This window comes from Poeciliopsis prolifica, unplaced genomic scaffold, assembly GCF_027474105.1.
Source record: "Poeciliopsis prolifica strain line A6 unplaced genomic scaffold, Auburn_PproV2 SCAFFOLD009, whole genome shotgun sequence".
NCBI classification, from domain to species: Eukaryota; Metazoa; Chordata; class Actinopteri; order Cyprinodontiformes; family Poeciliidae; genus Poeciliopsis; species Poeciliopsis prolifica.
This window is the reverse complement of record NW_026562384.1, coordinates 3,865,667-3,883,945: the sequence shown is the minus strand read 5'-3', so window position 1 is coordinate 3,883,945 and position 18,279 is coordinate 3,865,667. Positions and strand designations below refer to the sequence as shown.

At 41.1% G+C, this 18,279-nt stretch overlaps 1 protein-coding gene across 1 annotated transcript in view; it reads left to right on the top strand.

Annotated features, from left to right (window-relative positions):
* The window catches only part of tenm1 (teneurin transmembrane protein 1), a 250,841-nt gene that overhangs the window by 93,050 nt on the left and 139,512 nt on the right, over positions 1 to 18,279 (top strand). Inside the window, exon 5 of the mRNA XM_055034529.1 lies at positions 7,400 to 7,638. Within this exon, the coding sequence (XP_054890504.1) occupies positions 7,400 to 7,638 (239 nt within the window). The remainder of the gene's footprint in view (positions 1 to 7,399; positions 7,639 to 18,279) is intronic.

Sequence of the window (18,279 nt, the reverse complement as noted above, 5' to 3'; positions counted from 1 at the left end):
ATTAGAAACACGAATGTAAATCAAAAGTGAGCAACGCACACAGACACAACATCTAAAATGAACCCGGCGCAGGATCATGACAACAAGACGACTCCCTGACCAAGTGTTTCCTGAAGCCGGTCAAAAATTTAAGGTATATAAATAAATCAAGCAGCTCGAGTAATCGTTACAGCGACTGTGCACAGCCAAATCAAAATCCAGACACTTTGTATTCTGCGAACAAAGACCTCCACCCACGCAAACACAAACAAGGACCATTTACACTTATCCAGGTTGAGACAGCCGCCGGGCCCGCGGAGGCCGACCTCCTGGAGAGCAGGAGCTCTCATTTTCTTCCCGTCTCGGGGGAAATCTGCCCTCCGATAAGAACTCAGAGCTTTTCCTGGGCATCGCCCCTATATATTCTCTGGCGAAGATCAAAGGCGGGGGATCCAGCAAGAAGCGTGAAGCCGTTTTAAAAAGCACCACACAAGAAGGAGAGGGGCTCTACATGCATCTTTTTACTCTCCTGCTTAATTAATCCACTTTCAGCTGCGCGTTAAAACAGACACAATAGTCCCAGGCTGCTGCAGTGGCCTAAAAAAAATCTAGCATTCAGCATGTTTTTTTTTGTTTGTTTGTTTCTTTCCACGTGCGTGTTTGTTTCCTCGGGTTTATCTCTGGCCTTTCAGAGATGAACTAGCGTTGACCCTAAGGTGTGCGGTGGCTGCCTGTGCAGCCTCCTGTGTCCCACATCAGACTCGCAGCCTTCAGCGGGCGCTGAACGGCTGGATGGAGAAAGGACAGGAGGCAGACAGTGAGGGATGGACGTTATCTGTTTTAGCCACAGGGCCACACTAAAGACTCACTGAAAGGCAAGCACACACAGAAACCAGAACAGACTCGGCTCGACGGGAGGCATTTTCTTTTTTACTTTCGGTTTTTCACAATTCCAAACTTTACTTCCCTTTCTGGTGGTTTCATAAAGTTTGCATAACCACTGGACTTTCTTCAACTTTAAGTCCTATCGCAAGTTTTTTGTGGAGCCAATAGGGGTTACGTAATAGAACTACACAGAGTTACTTCATCAGATAAAATTCTGCGAGCGACGCTGCGTTGATCTAATTGTGACGTCTCTCTCCCAGCCAGCTTTGCACATCTAGAGACGAAAATCCTTCTTTCCAAAGTAGCTCAAGCTTTGTTAGTTTTGGAGGACATAATGCTTCAAGTCTTTCCAAAGATTACCAGCTGGATGGGTTTTGGGTCATTGTAACATGTGAATGTGCTTTGATCTAAACTATCGCCATTTTAAGACTGAATTTGGTTTTAGATGTTCTTCTAATAGGTTTTCTTTCTGTGTTTAGCGTCATTCGTTGTCCCATAGATAATATTTCCACAGCATGACGCTGCAAACAACCATGTTTTCCCCGTTTCACCAACTTTTCAGTCTCAACTGACCACAGTAACTTCTTCCACGTACACTTTGTCTCTTTTATGATTTGTTAAAAACTGCGTGGGACTTATTGCCTTTCAACGATGGCTGCCTCTCTTTAGATTCTTCCAGAAGTCCTAAATTTGCGCCGGGCGCCACCAATGGGTGTCCCATCAGCAGTTTCTGCAGCCAGAGCTGATGATGCGACGGCCGTATTTTACAGTCACAGTTGGGCTCTTGGCTGCTTTTCTGTTTGAAGTGTTTCCCTTAAATGGACAGCAATGTCTTGTAAGTTTTGTACTTGCGCCATACTGTTCCGACACTCAGATGATGGATTACTTGGTGCTCCGTGAGACTCTCCAAGCTTGCGGTGTTGTTTTTTAGAACCTAACCCTGGTTTGAAATTCTTCCCAACTTTTTTCCTGACCCGCCTTCCCCGTTCCTGGGTCTTCATGACACTGTTTGTTCTCCAACAAACCTCTAAGGATTTCACAGAGCAGCTATGGTTCCTATATGAAGCACTCACTCCCTTTGATTTTCTATATTTATATTTTTTGTTTTTACAAAAATGAGAAAAGATCTAAAATTTTTAATGTCAAAGTGTAAATGGATTTCTACAAGAGTGACTCATTAATAAAAACGTGATTGTGTATAGAGACTGAGTTGAGTCAACAGAGGTCCAGCCAAATGGTCTCACTGTGGGTGGAATGAGGATCCCCGTAGTGCAATGAGTGTGTCTCAAGGGATCATAGTTCAAACTATAATCCCTGTATCCCTGAACAGCATTCCTGGCTTCCAAGACAAAAGAGCAATTCAAGCAAAACAGAGAAAAAGTTATTGAAAAGTTTTAAGTCAGGGGATGGATAGAAAAAAGTCTCTACAACAAATGAGGATTTCTGCTCAAACCATCAGCAAGAAATGGACGGAATATGAAGTATGTGTGAATCCTCATGAGATCAGGACATCCTCACACCCTGGGTGACCTTGTTGGACGGAGACGAAGGAGAGAGGACACCAGGTCATCATGGTTGCGTGGGGAGAGACACTCTGACTGGTGAAGAACCAGAGCAACAGCTGTTTGTCCACAAAGTTTTACGAGCGACTGGAAATGAGAAAGACGTTGTTGAAGAAGTTTGCCAATGCGGTGGATGTTCTGGACTAGTCCAGTCAAAGCCCAGTCCTCAATCTCATTTAGAATTGACCTGGGAACCTCCGTTTACAGCCAACCTGACAGATCTTGAATGGTTTTGCTAAGAAGAATGGAAACTTGCCTCGTCCATCGTGCAAACCCGATGGAGACCTGTCTGGTGTTGACTGACCTGAAGGGTGAAAATTCATGCAGTCACTTATGTTATCGTAAATATTTTATTTCATCTTCATTATTTTGTAGAAATAAGTTTTCACTTTGAGAATAACAGAAGGTTTTTTGGTCAAAAAAGCCAAATGTTATTTCAAAAAAAAAAAAAAACAAAGCAACAGCAACAAAAACAGTAAACAGGCAAGGAGGTTAATATGTTTTACAGACATTACCCTAAACCCCGGTGTACTAATTAGGTAATTTCTGCAGATCTTTTGTTGTACTGAATTTTACATGAGGATAGACTAAACTAAACCAAACATCCATCCAGCCATTATGTGTTGTTCATCAGGGCAGCAGGAGCAACAGCCTAAACAAAGAGGCTTCCCTCTCCCCAGATAAATATGTCTTTTGCATTCAATTTAAGTAAAAGAAATGCAGTTTACGGTTATAAAGTTGCATTTGAAAAGAAAAGCTGTACAAAATATGTAGATTTTTTGGGGTATTTTTCACCCTAGGACGTATATTAACATGGACCATCTAAGCTCCATACTGGAACCCTGCAGAGCTTTTTAATAAGACGAGTCTTCGAGGCTGAATGCGACCAAATGAGTCGATGAGGTGTATGCAGTTTGGTTATTACGAGGACACGGCGTCCGGTGATGCTGCCACGTCGGTGGCTGACCTCGCTTTAATGGCCTGTTCTTCAGAGACCGAGCAGCGCCGCGACCTCTCATCTCTTCACGGTGCGCACAGAGTTACACTCTAACGCACGCGGCGGCCCCCCACTTGAAAGCAGCATTAACCCCCCGGAGAGCTCGCCGTAACCCGGGGCAATCATGTTGTCTGTGAAATTCAAGGAGCTCAGAAATATTGTTTTCATTTGTTATAATGATTGGGAACCATAAAAACACAGCCATAAAAAGAAAAAGCAAGTATTCAAAGGGTTTACCCCCAACGTAACCATTCTAGTTGTGGCCACAATAAGCTGGCGCTTCTATTAATTTTCTGCCTAGATCCACTTTTCCAAATTGGAAAAGTGGAGAATTGACCCCCTCCCCCCCTCCACCCATTCTTGTGCTCCCTCATCCGCCACCGCCGAGCCTCTGCCCTCCATTATCTAAACACAATATAGATGAAATGGTACCCAGATTAATTGCCCTTCAGCTCAGTCCCCTATCTTCATCTACTGTCTAAGACATTTCATAATGAAAATGAGCCCCATCTTCATCTAACAGCCTTATAACTTAAGTAGTTGCTTTGATGTGTCAAAGGGAATAGGTAAGTCATTGATCCGTGTGTGCCAGCGCTATTTCAATCTGTTTCATATTATTGCTGCTCTGCATTGCAGTGGTGGCTCATAAGGTTGCACCAGAGAAGCCCCCTGGTTAAATCTGGGGTTCCTCAAAGGATGAAGGACTTGGGCGGGATAAGAGCAGGAGGTTTAATATTTTATGACTGCTAAATTTATGGTGTGTTTTCAGAAAAGTTTGATTTTCTTGGGAATTTGCCAGAGCAAACCTGCGTAGTGGTTTATGGGGGGGGGGGGGGTGTATTCCGATATAAAATATTTGAAAACTTAATTGACTTAAGTTGAATTTATTCACATCAACATACAACATACATATATTTTGTTGGGATGCTCCAACGCAGATCAGCGGTTCTGAAACTTTACATTCGATGGTTCAGATCTGATTTCTGGATTAGGTTGGAGGTCCTGTAGCGACTACATCTGAGCAAATCCTGGTGATTAAATTTGCTTGCAACCTTTAAGAAAATCTAATGGCACTTTATGTATACAAACAACTGTTTTGGCTTACAGCTTCTGTCAGTAGAATGCGACCTGCGGACTTTTACGGCCTTCCGTAAATGTACATTAGTGAAAAGCACAGCTGATGTCAGACTTGCTGATAGAACCTCCCACCTAAACTGTGAAAATCTGCTACACTTATGTTGAAGACCAATGCTTAGTAGACCAAACCCCTACATTTTGATTGAAGATAGCAGTGCTCGGTCAGACGTTTACCACTTAAGAATCTATTTTATAACTTACCCCTGCTTTGAACCCCTTTATCCCAGCCTATCTGGGGTATTCGTTGATCTTAAAGGGGTGCCATTGTGCATCTTCCTGGCACACATATAGTGGCATCTTGTTGCACAATCAAGTTGTTATGTTACCTTGATTTGGTACAAATTCAATCAAGTGAACAGAACTAATTTGACTTTACAATTTGGCACTCGGAAATTGTCCTCTGTCTCTTTAAGAAGCTCCTAGTCTTTCCATTCACAACTCGAAGGCATCTCTGTTAACTGAACATTTTTACCTACTTGTGAAATCTATGCATCCATATAAAACCATGTGTAATTTTCAATGTTGTGATAGTTTCTGTGGGTGTATCACATAAAATAACACTAAAGTTTGTGTTTACAATGTGACAAAATATATATATATATATATATATATATATATATATGTATATATGTACATATATAAACTGTATATATATACATATATATATATATATATATATTTTTTTTTTTTTTTTTTTTTTTTTTTTTTTTTTTTTTAAAGGTTGCTGGGTATTAACACTGCTACAAATTCCCTAGTCCCAGAATGTATTAGGGAGAATATTATAAATTGCAAAAGGAATCCCACTGCGTTTCCCTTCCACTGCTTCCCGTTGATTGTAACCACCTTTATAAATTTTTGATGACCTATCCCTTACCTTTTAAAAAGCCCAGTTTGACTAAAAGCACACAAGTGTTGCACAGCATGTGGGATATTAACAGTTCCCCCCAAATTACCAATTTCTACACATTTAGGGAAAGCTGATTTGACAGGTTAAGGTTCAGGAGGGCCGGAGTGCTGTGCATTAGCAAACTGGGACAGACAGTTTTTCTGTTTGATGCCTGAACCTAACATTGTGTGGATGAGAAGAAAAAAAAGAAGAAAAGATAGGAGCAGAGGGGTCTCGACTAAAATCTCCCACCTTCAGGGCCCTTTAAATGAGTTTCATCCAGGCGTAGCTCAGAGTGAGACTTAATTCCACCGAGTGCAGATTTACATAAATAGAATCCGAATAAGACACACGATACCTGAGGAAAAAAAAAAAAAGAGAGACGCTTGTGTCTTGCTAGAGTAATTGGTGAAGCATTGAACCGCTGTCCTAGATAGACCTGCACAGCGACTGTGACTGTTCCCAACTTCCGACTGTAATCTACTTTAGGAAGATGCAGACGGCGGTCCCATGTGGCGTGTAGTTTGTGGAACACAAGATGCAAAAACAGCTCCTACCATACAAGATGAGGACAGTAATTAATTGACAGCTTGCTGAACACCTCCCCTCAAAGAGCCGACATCCAATCGCAGTAGTAGAGCCGGTACCTCGACGACCAGGGGCTGATTCTCGAGCGCTCCGAAGGCAAACATGGCGCACAAGGCGCCGAGGTAGCAGCTGTGTGGAGCGTTTACGAAGTTCAGGTGATTCTGTGCTCTTCCTCCACTTTACCAAGGCAAAAACAGATGCAGAAATGGAAAAAAGGGAGTAGACTTACTTTTTGTCTGCTCTAAAATTCAGCAAGCTCACCTCCAAGGCCGGCAGGCGCGTTGTAAGCCCACTGGGGGATACAACCTCTGGCATGGCCGACGTCAATATTTTGTTTCCCAGTTTTGATGAAAGACTTCTGGATCTGCATCTGCAACTTGATGAGAACCCGCCTCACCTGAACAGCTTTTCGTCCGTTTCAGCTCGTTACTTCTGATAAATACAGTCACATTCACATCCGACAGGCCCGTTGTTTAGTACATAGCGGTTCACCAAAGCCACTTCACACTTGTGCACGCTGGTTAGCCCCGAGTTTCACTATTAAAAAGATTTGACTCCCAGTAATCAATTACAGATTTAAACCCTGAACTGGATGCTGTCGTTTTTTGTGTTGCTTAATAATGAATTCTGTTTTACGAGATGATGCTGTTCAGTCACCAAACCCAGGATGCCAGAAGGTGCTGCAGCTAGAGCGAGGTGTTTTGACTCAAACTCCCAGACGGTAGATGTGAACTCTACTAACCAGCTTCCATAAACTGCAGAACTGAATCGTATGAAACCTTTTGATTATTTCTTATTTAAATAAGAATACTTTCCCTCTGCAGCCTACTCTTATTTCTAATTATTGTTATTTAAAAACAGTCCTTCAACAGTAACAGAGTTTGGACCATAGCAAAGGAAATTCAAAAGAGGGGTTGCCTGAAGACTTGGCAGATAAAGAATTCATCTCTCTCGTTTTGTGGGTTTTTGGGTTTTTTTTTTCTTTTTCTTTTCCTTTAAGATGTAACTTTTAAATGGTAATTTTATCTTCCGTTGCTGTGATTTTGTTTGCACATCCATAAACAATCTTGATAATGCTGGTTGATCAACCTCAACCCAACATTTTGACTCCTTTCACGGCACCACGAGACACAAAGAACATGTGTAAGCAATGGATTAAGGGATGATTTGAAAGGGATTTGTATTTTTTGCCGCGATCCTTTTCCTCCCCAAGTTATACTGTAAAATGTTCCCGTTTAAGTTCTCGGAATCTCTAAAAAGGCCTCTGATCATTTCAGAAATTCAAGAAATGACTTTACGCCTTTACAGACGTCGCCAGCTTCAATAGAGTGAAGTCTCTTTCTCTGTGTTTTCCTCCCCCTGCAGACATTTCCTGTTCAAGCAGGGCTCAGGTTCATCAGCCCTCCTGTCAGGCGCGGGGCAGGGATACCCTCTGACTTCTGGGACCGTGTACTCCCCGCCGCCGCGGCCGCTTCCTCGCAGCAGCGTGACCAGGCCGCTGTTTACCTTCAACAAGCCTCACCGCTGCTGCAACTGGAAGTGCACAGCCCTGTCTGCCTCCCTGCTGACCCTCACGCTGGCCCTGCTGCTCACATATGTCATTGGTGAGTCACCGCTGAATTGTTGGACCTTTTGGCTGATGAGGTTCGTTGGAGCCCTGCTGGTAAAGTGGCACATTAAATTTCCGGGAAAGAATCACGTACACAGGAAGGTTTAATTTTTTTTTTTTCATTTTAATCCGGACTTCTTCTGGTGAAGAAATACAGGGACAAACAAAGAGAAATAAACAACAGCGGCGCGATCGATGTGCGTTAAGAGCCAGGCGGCTGAAATTCATCCGCTGTTGTTTTCAAGCAGTATTGTATTCCAAACGTGACTCCTTGTAGAATACTTTAAATTGCAAATTAGCCGTCCCAGACCAAAGCACTGAAAACCAGTAATTATCCTGTGATGACTCCACACAAACACACACACGTGTGCAAAGGTTCATTTAGTGTTTGTCTCCACCCCTCACACACACACACACACGGCCACATCAATGCCCATATAGCACACAAACAACTTTCTCATTAAATTCATGACAATCTTGTGTATTTTTTATATCTTATGCAGTCCATGTTCGTCCTAAGACTTCATGACTTTACACTTCTTTACTAATATTTAGATATTTTTGTTGCAATTTACCTAATACTCAATGCAATCAAAAATTTCATTCGTTTTTGGTCTTATTACTTGAACCTGTCATTTTGATCTGTTTCTATTAACCACAGCATGAAAAATGCCATTAATACAGTATGTTGCAATTTTTATTATTATTATTATTTTTTTTACATCCCTTTATTTTGTTCTTTAATTGCCAAACCGAATGAAACAAAAACCAATTAAGTTTGGTTGTTACGTGCTTACTGGGAAATAATGTTGCTGGGGTACAGGTTATTTCAAAATAAAAGATGAGCATTTGGAGTTTCACTGAAGCGTCCAGTTGAAACAGCTAAACCAAAAGTGTCACAAAGCAATAGGAAACTGGTTACTTAAATGTGTTCATAATTATTTACAACTGGAAACCACTACAGACATGTTTAGGTACAGAATTAAAAGGCGTCATTATGTTCTTTTATTACTGTTTTAATGAGGAAAAAAAACACATTATGAATGTATGTTTTTATTTAAAACTTTCATAATAATATTAAGTGGGAGTTAATAATGCAAAACATTTATTACAGGCATATTGATGCAGTCAGTCAAGGTCAGATTCACTATGAATTTACTGGGTTTTTTTCTGGTTATTTTGATTTGAATTCTGTTAAAAACTAAATGAACGACTCTTTCTTACTCCGTTGCACAATGCGTAAATCTCTGTACTATAATTTGCACGTTCAGGAGTTCAGGGATGTTTTTTTTTTTGAAAGGTCATGTAGCTCTGAAGTCTTTGAAATGACTCAATTATGCTCCAAAGGAAGGTTACGCATTCTCATAGATTGATAAACTTGAAATTCCACTGAACATTAAACACTGGAAGTGGAAGACATTTTAAGGATCCAAAATAAATAAACAACAAATAAAATAAGTGTTGAAATCTCCGCAAACAAAATTGGGATAGTTGAGGCCAAAGCACCAGACTGGAGACTTTTGTCATCCAGTTTTCGATATAAAGAGAGAGGAAAAACACAAATAATAATATATAAATCATGTAAAATAAAATTTGTGAGCAATACTCCTTCTTGATGCTGTTTGCAACTGTTCTTAGGAGCAATAACCTGAGAAGTTATTGTCATTTTATTTTTATTTTATTATTGTCAAGTAGTTTTTATCATCATCTAAATTTAGTTTAGATACTATTTAGTCTAGAATTTAGTCTCAAAATGGAGAGGTCTAAAAGTCGACTAGTTGGTGTAACTTCTAGTTCAAACTGCCTTTTCCTTCCTCTTTGCAAAATGACTCAATGCTTTGGTTCGTCACGTATCCCCAGCCTGAAAAAACATATAAAAACACAAATTATACGAATACGTTTATGAAACATCGCACACGACGTCATCAGATCCCTAAACCTTAACTTCATTTCTTCTGTAAATAAAACATCCTGAGTCACACCCGGTGGTGTATCCTTCCCCGTTACATCGGCTCCCCGGTTTTCCTTGACCTTGATCGGGCCCCTCCACCTCGGCTGTTTGGCCCCCACCTTCGCGGCCCCATCCGCAGGTATCCCAACCTCTTCACCTTGCCAGTTCATTTCCCTCCTGTGGTGGTGCTCAAGGTCGGGCCTGGAGCGGGCAGGGGTTTGCATTAATCACACACACATACACGCACGTAACAGGCAGACATCACACACACCCAGGCGAATCCATGCAGATTAATCCCCAGGCTGAGCCATGCTATTCCATTAATGTCCCAGCCCCGGTAATTAGTGCATCAGCGAGAAGTGTGAGCGATGACTTGGAGATGACACCACCTTTTAATTGGTGTCATGCTCCTCTCCCGTTTGCTGGTGATTGATCTTCCGGTTGACGTCACCGAGGCGATCGCGCCGAGACGCACTTGATGCGAGCGTCGACGACATGTTCGCCTGTAAATCAACAAAAATCAAGAAGCGAGATGCGAAATTCATGTCGGTCACAGGCTTAATGTCTTTGTCGGGGGGGGGGGGGGTGGGACGCAGGCCGCCACATGATTAGGTTCATTACATAATGATTCTGCGACTTTAATGAATTAACGAGGAGCCGGTGACGGCAACGGGAGAAAGAGAATTTACCCCCGTGTGGTTTTACATTTTCCTCGCCATCATCAAATAACCATTCAGATTTCTCCTGGATTTATTGATTTCAAGTCAGTCCCTCATTAAATCAAATGTAAGCGGAGGATTTATTCCCATTATCATAATGCAATTCAAAAGAAAATCATTTATTCTGCTTTGAGTGCGTAATAATTTATTCCGAATATATTCGCCGCATATCGGGCTGACCTCATGCACCGAGGTGGGCAGTTGTTGAATGCTAAATATGTTAGCGCCGTGAAAAAAATAAGAAAAAGATTTTATGTTTAATTTCTTTTCAATTCATTGTGTTTTACGTTGAAAACAAGCAGTTTTCAGGGATCTATGACACCATAAAAATGATTCAATACATAAATAATAGCTTCTTCTTCTGCAGAGTCCTCTTGTCTGCCACGTTGCAACAGGAGTAGCATGCTGATTTACATTCTGTCAATACTCTGCTTTATTGATAGTCATTTTCTTAAACTTTTGGCTTTTTTTGCCTAAAATCATTATATCTCTGACAGATTAAAAATTATTATTTATTACTAATCAAAAAAATCAGTTTCCGAGACAAATTACGATTGGGATCTGTCAAAAATCGACCAAGATATACTAAAGTAGTAGCAGCTTAAAAAAAAAATCTCTATTTCATCTGTTTTTGTTTAGATTTGGACAAAATGTTTAATAAGAATCAGACTGATAATATTTAATGGCAACTTCTGGACGGTTTTTATGACACAATTCATGTCTTGTAATCAGTTTGGAGTCTTTGAGTTTGCAAAGCTTCGCTGTCATCCTGAACTTTAGCCGCTTCCATGTTTTCTTTATTTATGATTATTTGAGCAAAAATGCTGACTCCCATCTTTGTCTGTGTCCCTAATAAATGTTCATTTATTTCACTGAAGCCTTTTCTTGTCAAGAAAATTGAAATCCACGAGGATTTTCAGGCTCACCAAAAAGTCGAGATGAAGGTTGTATTGTGACGTAGTCATGATCAAACATTTGGGACTTTGCTCACTGGCACTGATATATGTAGTGGCAAATGAACTTTCACCTTTGGCTTAATGTAAATCAGAAATGTGGAGAATGTTTTGCCTTACATAGCAATAATAGAATTGATGTAAGTTTTGTGTGTGTTTGTTTTTTATGTGTTTGTTTTAAGTGAAACGGATAAATAGTGACTCCCTGTCAGTTTCGCACTCCAAAGTCTGCTAACTGAATCTGGGCGCTCCAGACATTTAATATAAATATGAAATATTCCCTTATAGTTTGTGCCAAGCTGGAATCAAACATCTCAGCGTTGGCCTCACTCTTCCCCCTCGGTAAAAAAAACAAAAAACAAAACAAAAACAAAAAAACATGTTAGCGCAGCTGTTGCATTTGGCAGATCTCTTCCGCGGTTTTCTTTGCGACGTCGGGCCAAAGTCTGCCTTGCGCTCGCAACAATCCTTCCTGCGTGCAACAGAGCTCGCCGCTGATCTTACACGCCCCTCCACAAAACCCAGAGTGTTCGCCGGAGTCGCCGGAGTCGCCGTCGGGCCTTCTGCGGCCAATTCCGAACACGTTGGCGCGGCAGCGCTCTAAGTCGCTCCTCCTCGGATTTATTTGCAGCCTTTTAGTGCCGTCTCCGTTAAGTTATGTGGGTTCTTTATTCATTTTGGGGGGGGGGGGGGGGGGGGGTTGAGTAACTGGGCAAATAAGGAGGCAACAATATTATGGCTCATATTAAAGTTTCTAATTAACACAACAATAGGACGATGCATGATTGCTGAGATAATGCCTTGCCTAAGTGATTGCAGCGCGTGCCCCCTGTAGTGATTAGTGAAGGCAGTCCTCTTTTCTTCTTCTTCTTCCTCTGCTGCCCTCTTTCCACTCCTCCCATACCCCCTGGTGTTGCAAAGGCTGTGAATAGCTTTGTTAATTTGTTTATCCCCAAAAGTGCCCCTCCCTCCTGCAGTCGTAGCTTGTTTATTAAGCACAACGCGGCCATCAGATATGAAGAGCCGGCGTCTCTTAAAGGAGAGATAGAGGACAGATTAAGATTGGATCTGTAATCTTGAGGAATATTACCGCTGACGGCGCTACCTGTAACTCCGCTGCGGACGCTCGGGCCTCACTTGGGACGCGAGAAAATAAATGAATGAAAAATTATCAACTGAAATCATTTGGAGCATTTTACATCACAAATAATGTCTTTCCGTTTTAAAAAAAAAAAAAAAGTTGCGATCTTCCGTCGCTCTGAAGGTTCGTTTTTGAGTGATAACCGTTTCTATGGCAACAGGGGGAAGCGCCTGACGCAAGGGAAATGAGCGAGTCGGCAGCAACCTGCAATCCAATAATCAGCACCAAATCACATTTCAGCCAATTGAGCACGAGCACACACACACACACACAGACAACTTGTGTTGTAAACCAAAACCTTCTTTATGGTTCTGCTGTGTGCTACATGTTGCTCCAGGGGACCTGGTATTTTCGCAAAGAGCCAAATGAGTCATTAGTGGCTCAGAGTTTATTACTTTAATGTGTGTTGTTTTTGTTGTTGTTGTTTTTTCTCTCTCTCTCTCTCTCTCCCCCTCACTAAATCTAGTTTCACAGTTTGACGGTGAATAAGCTGCAGAAGCCGAATGTTAATCGCAGAGGTCAAACGCAGTGCAGGCTCCTGCAGCGGACGAGAGCGGAGGGGCGGGGGGAAGAAGGGAAAAAAAAGAAAAAGGAAAAGTGTTTATTAGCTACGGCAAATGACTATTTCCTTTGAGATAAATCTGAAGATTACCTCCTAATTAAGTTTCCCAGACCCCGAGGTGACACCTTGCAATGATTGTTGGGAGCGAAACACAGGTCTGGAGCTCAAGCGCATTCAGAAATAAACGATAACGCCACACTCATCTTGTTAGAGGGGCCCGGTAAACATTTCACATTTACAGTGCCTCGCAAAAGCATTTATCCTTTTTCATAATTTTTAAGCGTCGCAGCCATAAACCGCATATTACCGGGATTTAATCGGCGCACACTAGTGCATAATTGTGAAGTGGAAGTAAAAGGATTCAACTTTTAAAGTTGTTTTTGAATAAAAGTCGGAGGTGTAGTATGCTTTTATACATGCTGAAGCCTCCGTGTAATTTAACCAGTAAACGTGGCTGTTTTGCTCCTTCAGGCCTCAGGAGTTTGCTGCAGAGCATTAGTCAGTAAACAACATCAGCTGTATCGTTACCTTTTAAAGCAAAGTAAAGCGAGAACAATTACTATATAGAAATATATTGTATAATATAAAGAAAAGTGCTAAAACCTCAGTTTTGCGGAATTACTTTCTCTCTCGATAAAAGTAAATGTTGCAGACTTTGACGGATTAACTGGTTTCACATATTTAAGAGTCTCGTTTTTAAATAGTTTTAATTTACCGAGCAGATAAATCCTCAGTGGCTGGAGTGGAGTTGTTCCTGCCTAATCTGTGCTTCTCCTCCAAATGTCCTAGCGTGGCTTGTCTGTCTCAAAGCTCCAAGCTTATTATAGCTTATCATAAGTGAACCGCTTGCTCAACGCTGTGCTGCGTTGTTGACCATTCTGGCTGTGAAGCTGAGAAACCGTAATCAAGAAGTGAGGATCGCGTAATACCAACAACGCTCTTAACAAGGAGAAAGCACACCTTGAGGATTCTGGTGTTGGTTAAATACGAATCCTGCCATCAAAATCCTAGTTAGAAATAGAAATTGGCTTTGCGCGCACATGAGGTTTAATAATATCCAAAAGGTTTTAAAGTGCTTCTTTGGGAGGCGTTTTACAAGGTTTTATTTTGACCTTTCTTCTAGGAAAGCGTTTGTTAGGTCAGAGGCTGATGTTGGACGAGTCGCCTCAGTAAGAGCGTTCTGTCAGGCTGAGTTTGTTCTGTAATTGGTAAGTTGCCAGTTCAAATCCCTGCTCAGACTATCTCAGTCCAGGGGGAAGAGACTTCGGTCACCTGGTGGCATCGGTGCTTGATGAGGTGCTGTGCAAGTACTGGCCATTTAGCATGTTCAATATGTCTTAGTGGACATTGAGAATTGGTCCACGATCATTAGGGGCCAACGACATGGCTTCCCACATGGGCTACTGTAGCATCAAGAGTTAGCTTAGCGGATGAGTTAAGATGGTGGAAAAATGACCAAAAAACATATTTTCTTGATACTTGAGTGAAGTTGGAGCTTTGTGCTGCAAACGAAGCACAAATATTTGACACCATTTTTGTCTGATTTGAAGAAGGTGGGGGCCAACTCCACTCAGGTAAACAAACTCCACTCAGGTAAACAAACTCCACTCAGGTAAACAACATCGTTGCGCTAACCTGAAGACCACATGAGATTTGGAGTTCAGTTTTCAGCAGTTCTACTTTCACACAGTTTTTGTTCCCCACTATGTAATTTTTCAGCAGTAGTCGGTTGCGTTTGTTTCCACGATGTTATGAAATCAATAGCAATTGCCCGGGTTTAGTGTAGCGGCAAGAAAATTTTATGAAAGGACTCATTTTACAGCAACGTCCTGTCACAGAGTAAGAGCCTCTTGTTCTTTTACAAATATTTCTGCTGCAGTTTTCATGCCTAGGTTTTTGTTTTTACACACTTTTGACCAAGAACATTTTATGATCGCCTAAATTGGTGAGCATGGAGGACTGAGCAAATATTTTTAGTGGTGTAAGTGTGAAGATAAACTGCTGGACCTCAAGGTGCAAACTTGCTTGAAAAAGCTGAATAGAAAATATTCTCTGGTAGCTACAACAACAACACAAAAATGATATAGTTATGGGATTGAATAGAATAAAATAACCATATGATCACATTTCCAGTTGCCAGAGAGCTTTTTAAAAATAGAACAAGGCAAACTAACAAAGCAAACTGTGAGAATAGAAGAGAGTCAAGGACAATTATTGGGATTCGTAGCTTAACGGGTTTGCTTTAGGTTGCCGCTCTCAGTTTAACGGACATGAAGTTATTAGTCGAGCTGACCAAGTTAAAAGCTTAGCAACACTTTGAGCGGTGAAGAGTCACATTCAATTGAAATCTTTGCCTCAAACAATTTCAGTGTGGTTCTAAGGTTGAGACAAAACAGTGAGCATGCCACCAGACACAACTGCCCCAGGCTAATGTACGCTTTATTTAAATATATATATGTATGTGCAGAAGGTTGCTGTGGCTGTTGGAGACGTTCTGGACACTGGCAGAGCCAACGTGAGAAACAGGCTAAGACTACACTCAGGCCAAAACGTCGTACAAACATTAAAAAGTGATGGATTGTGCGGACACGTGTCACAGGCCATTTAATTCACGGCTGATTTGCGAAAGAAGGTTTTTATTGTTTAAAAAAAGGAAGAAAAAGTACTTCATCACAAAGTGTGGAGTAGGAGTAGCAATCGAGTGGGAGTGAAAAAACATAATCTAAAGTTTGAATTTATTGCTTCATCTTTCATATAAAAAGTCCTTTTGATTACATTTGAAGTTTTGCTATAGGTGCAATGTAATTACTGTAAGCACATCTCAGCAGAGAGAGCAGAGCGAAATACTCCTTGGGCTGATTTTTATTTTTATTTATTTATTTTTCCTTCTTTCTCCACGAGTACAAAAGACAAAGAAGCAGAGTTAGAACAAATCCATCCAGGGCCAAAGACTTTGATAAATAAAAGGACAGTCCAAGTGTAAATTGGAAAAGTTCAAATGTTTTCTGTGGAGAAAATCCACTACTTTTATTTACTTTGATTGAACTTTGCCGCAGTGTGGTCAGCCACGCTCTGCAACCCTTCAGCCGCTGCAAAATACACAAAACGTATTTATAGGACACGTTTTAACATTTTGTAAGTCTCTCCTTAAGCTAACTGAAAGTAAAGTCGAAAATGAATATGAGTTGGCATGCAGCTCTCTCATTTTATCCATGTTTGTAACCAGAATAATTTTGTTCTTCAGGCCAAATAGAGCCTATGTTTGAAGCATCTGTCAGACTACAATGAAATAAATATCCAACGTGCCAACATGTTTTCTCGGTTAAGCTATTTCTAGATATTAATGTGAAATTCACTTCAAATGTTGGTAACAAGCCAAGGAATCCTAACAGTAAACAGGAAACAAATGAAGTATGATTAATGGACACATTTGGGTTTTTTGTTGTTGTCGTTTTATCTGGATCGCATGTTACTTAACTACAGTGGAAAAACAGCAAAAACGTGCAGGACGTTTTTCTTAAAAAAGTATTTAATACTTTGTGAAAAATATTTGTTTGTTTTTTTTGTAATAATTTGCCTCAGGATGTCCCCTGCATGTAGAAACTGAACCACTCTTTGATGCTCTTTTTCTCCAGAATGATATTTTTCTATGAAAAAACATAGTTTTATGTTTTTTGATAGAACTAAAGGCTCTTATAGTCCAGAAAATATGATAATTGAGTTATTTTCACTCCTGTGAGATTCAGAAGTTAAGAGATACATCTGTATGTTTTGAACATATTTATGAAATGCTTCTTGTGCAATATGTTAATAATGAGGAACTTAAAAAAAAAAACAATTATTAAATGCTCACGACTGGAATTGATTAACATCAGTTCTTCCGTAAAATGTGCTTGGACCGCAATCCGTCCGCTTTCCGAGCCGTAATGGCGTAACTCCAATAAGCAGCTGAAATTACACAAATAGCATATCACGACGGCCATGGTCCAGTACATCAGGGAAACAATCCAGTTCTGCTTCCCAACTCAGTAGTGCAAAGTCCAAAACAATGCTCATCCATCTCACAGCCTTCAGCGCCCGGGACTTCACAGCTTCAAATATCTCATTTGAGATACAGCATGACATAAAACACCAACAGGCAAAGATCTCAGTAAAACACGACTTGTAGCATTCCCATTTTTACAACCCTAGTGAACTTGGAGCTTGATTTACTGTTGAACAAAAACCAGGATTTTATTAAAAATCACGACATCAATCATCATATTGAAATGACTTGATCCCAGTGTTCAGACTGACTGCCCTGATATGCAGTTTGCTGTGTATTTCACACAGAAGCGGTCGGTGAATCAGTGCCGGGTTGCACAGCGCCGCGCTCGTTCAGCCTGCATGCAGAGGATTACAACCTGTTCTGATAACAGATGGACGGCAGGAGGTCAGTGATTGTATACAGAGGTAATGTCAGGGGGTCGGCTGAGCCCGGCTGATGGCTGTCAGAACGAAGCCGTCGAGGTGCTGATTCGGCGCGGCGCCTAATGAGACGTTGCCTCCCATCAAAGTTATTTAAACAAGTGGCTGCCTATTGTCTGCAGCCGATCAGCGGCAATCTTCCTCCTCCATCGCATGGCTCTGTCAAGGGGGGCAACTGGCAACCAATTATCTACTCAGTAATGCTGAGTGGGTCGGACTGGCTGCTGCAACTTGTTTCCAGTAAGTCCTGGAGACTAGCGTTTATTAGGAGTGTTCTGGCTCGGCACACTGCAGTTGGACACAAAAGCAATGTCAGAGAGTGACTCAATCACAGCCTCTGTGTTCGGCGCCGTGTAAAAAGCCTTTACGCTCTTTATTCGAGCAGATGTTTTTCCAATCCCTCGCATAATCACAGCGCGGCTATGCGGGGATTTCACCTTTGACACGCGATAAATGTTCGCAACTGCGCGTACGTGGGCGTATTAAGATAAACGCGAACAGTGTTTTTTATAATGTGTGTTCTGCTCAGTGTACTGTCTGCAAACAGATAATTAGTCTGCTCCTGCAAAATGAAAAACATTTGGAGCAAATCCTTCTTTCTTCAGAAAGTTTTTACATACTGTGTTCGTTTTCTCATTATTTTATTCAAAAAAACGATTCTGTTTGGTGATCAATCTATCTATCTATCTATCTATCTATCTATCTATCTATCTATCTATCTATCTATCTATCTATCTATCTATCTATCTATCTATCTATCTATCTATCTATCTATCTATCTATCTATCTATCTATCTATCTATCTATCTTCTATCTATCTATCTATCTATCTATCTATCTATC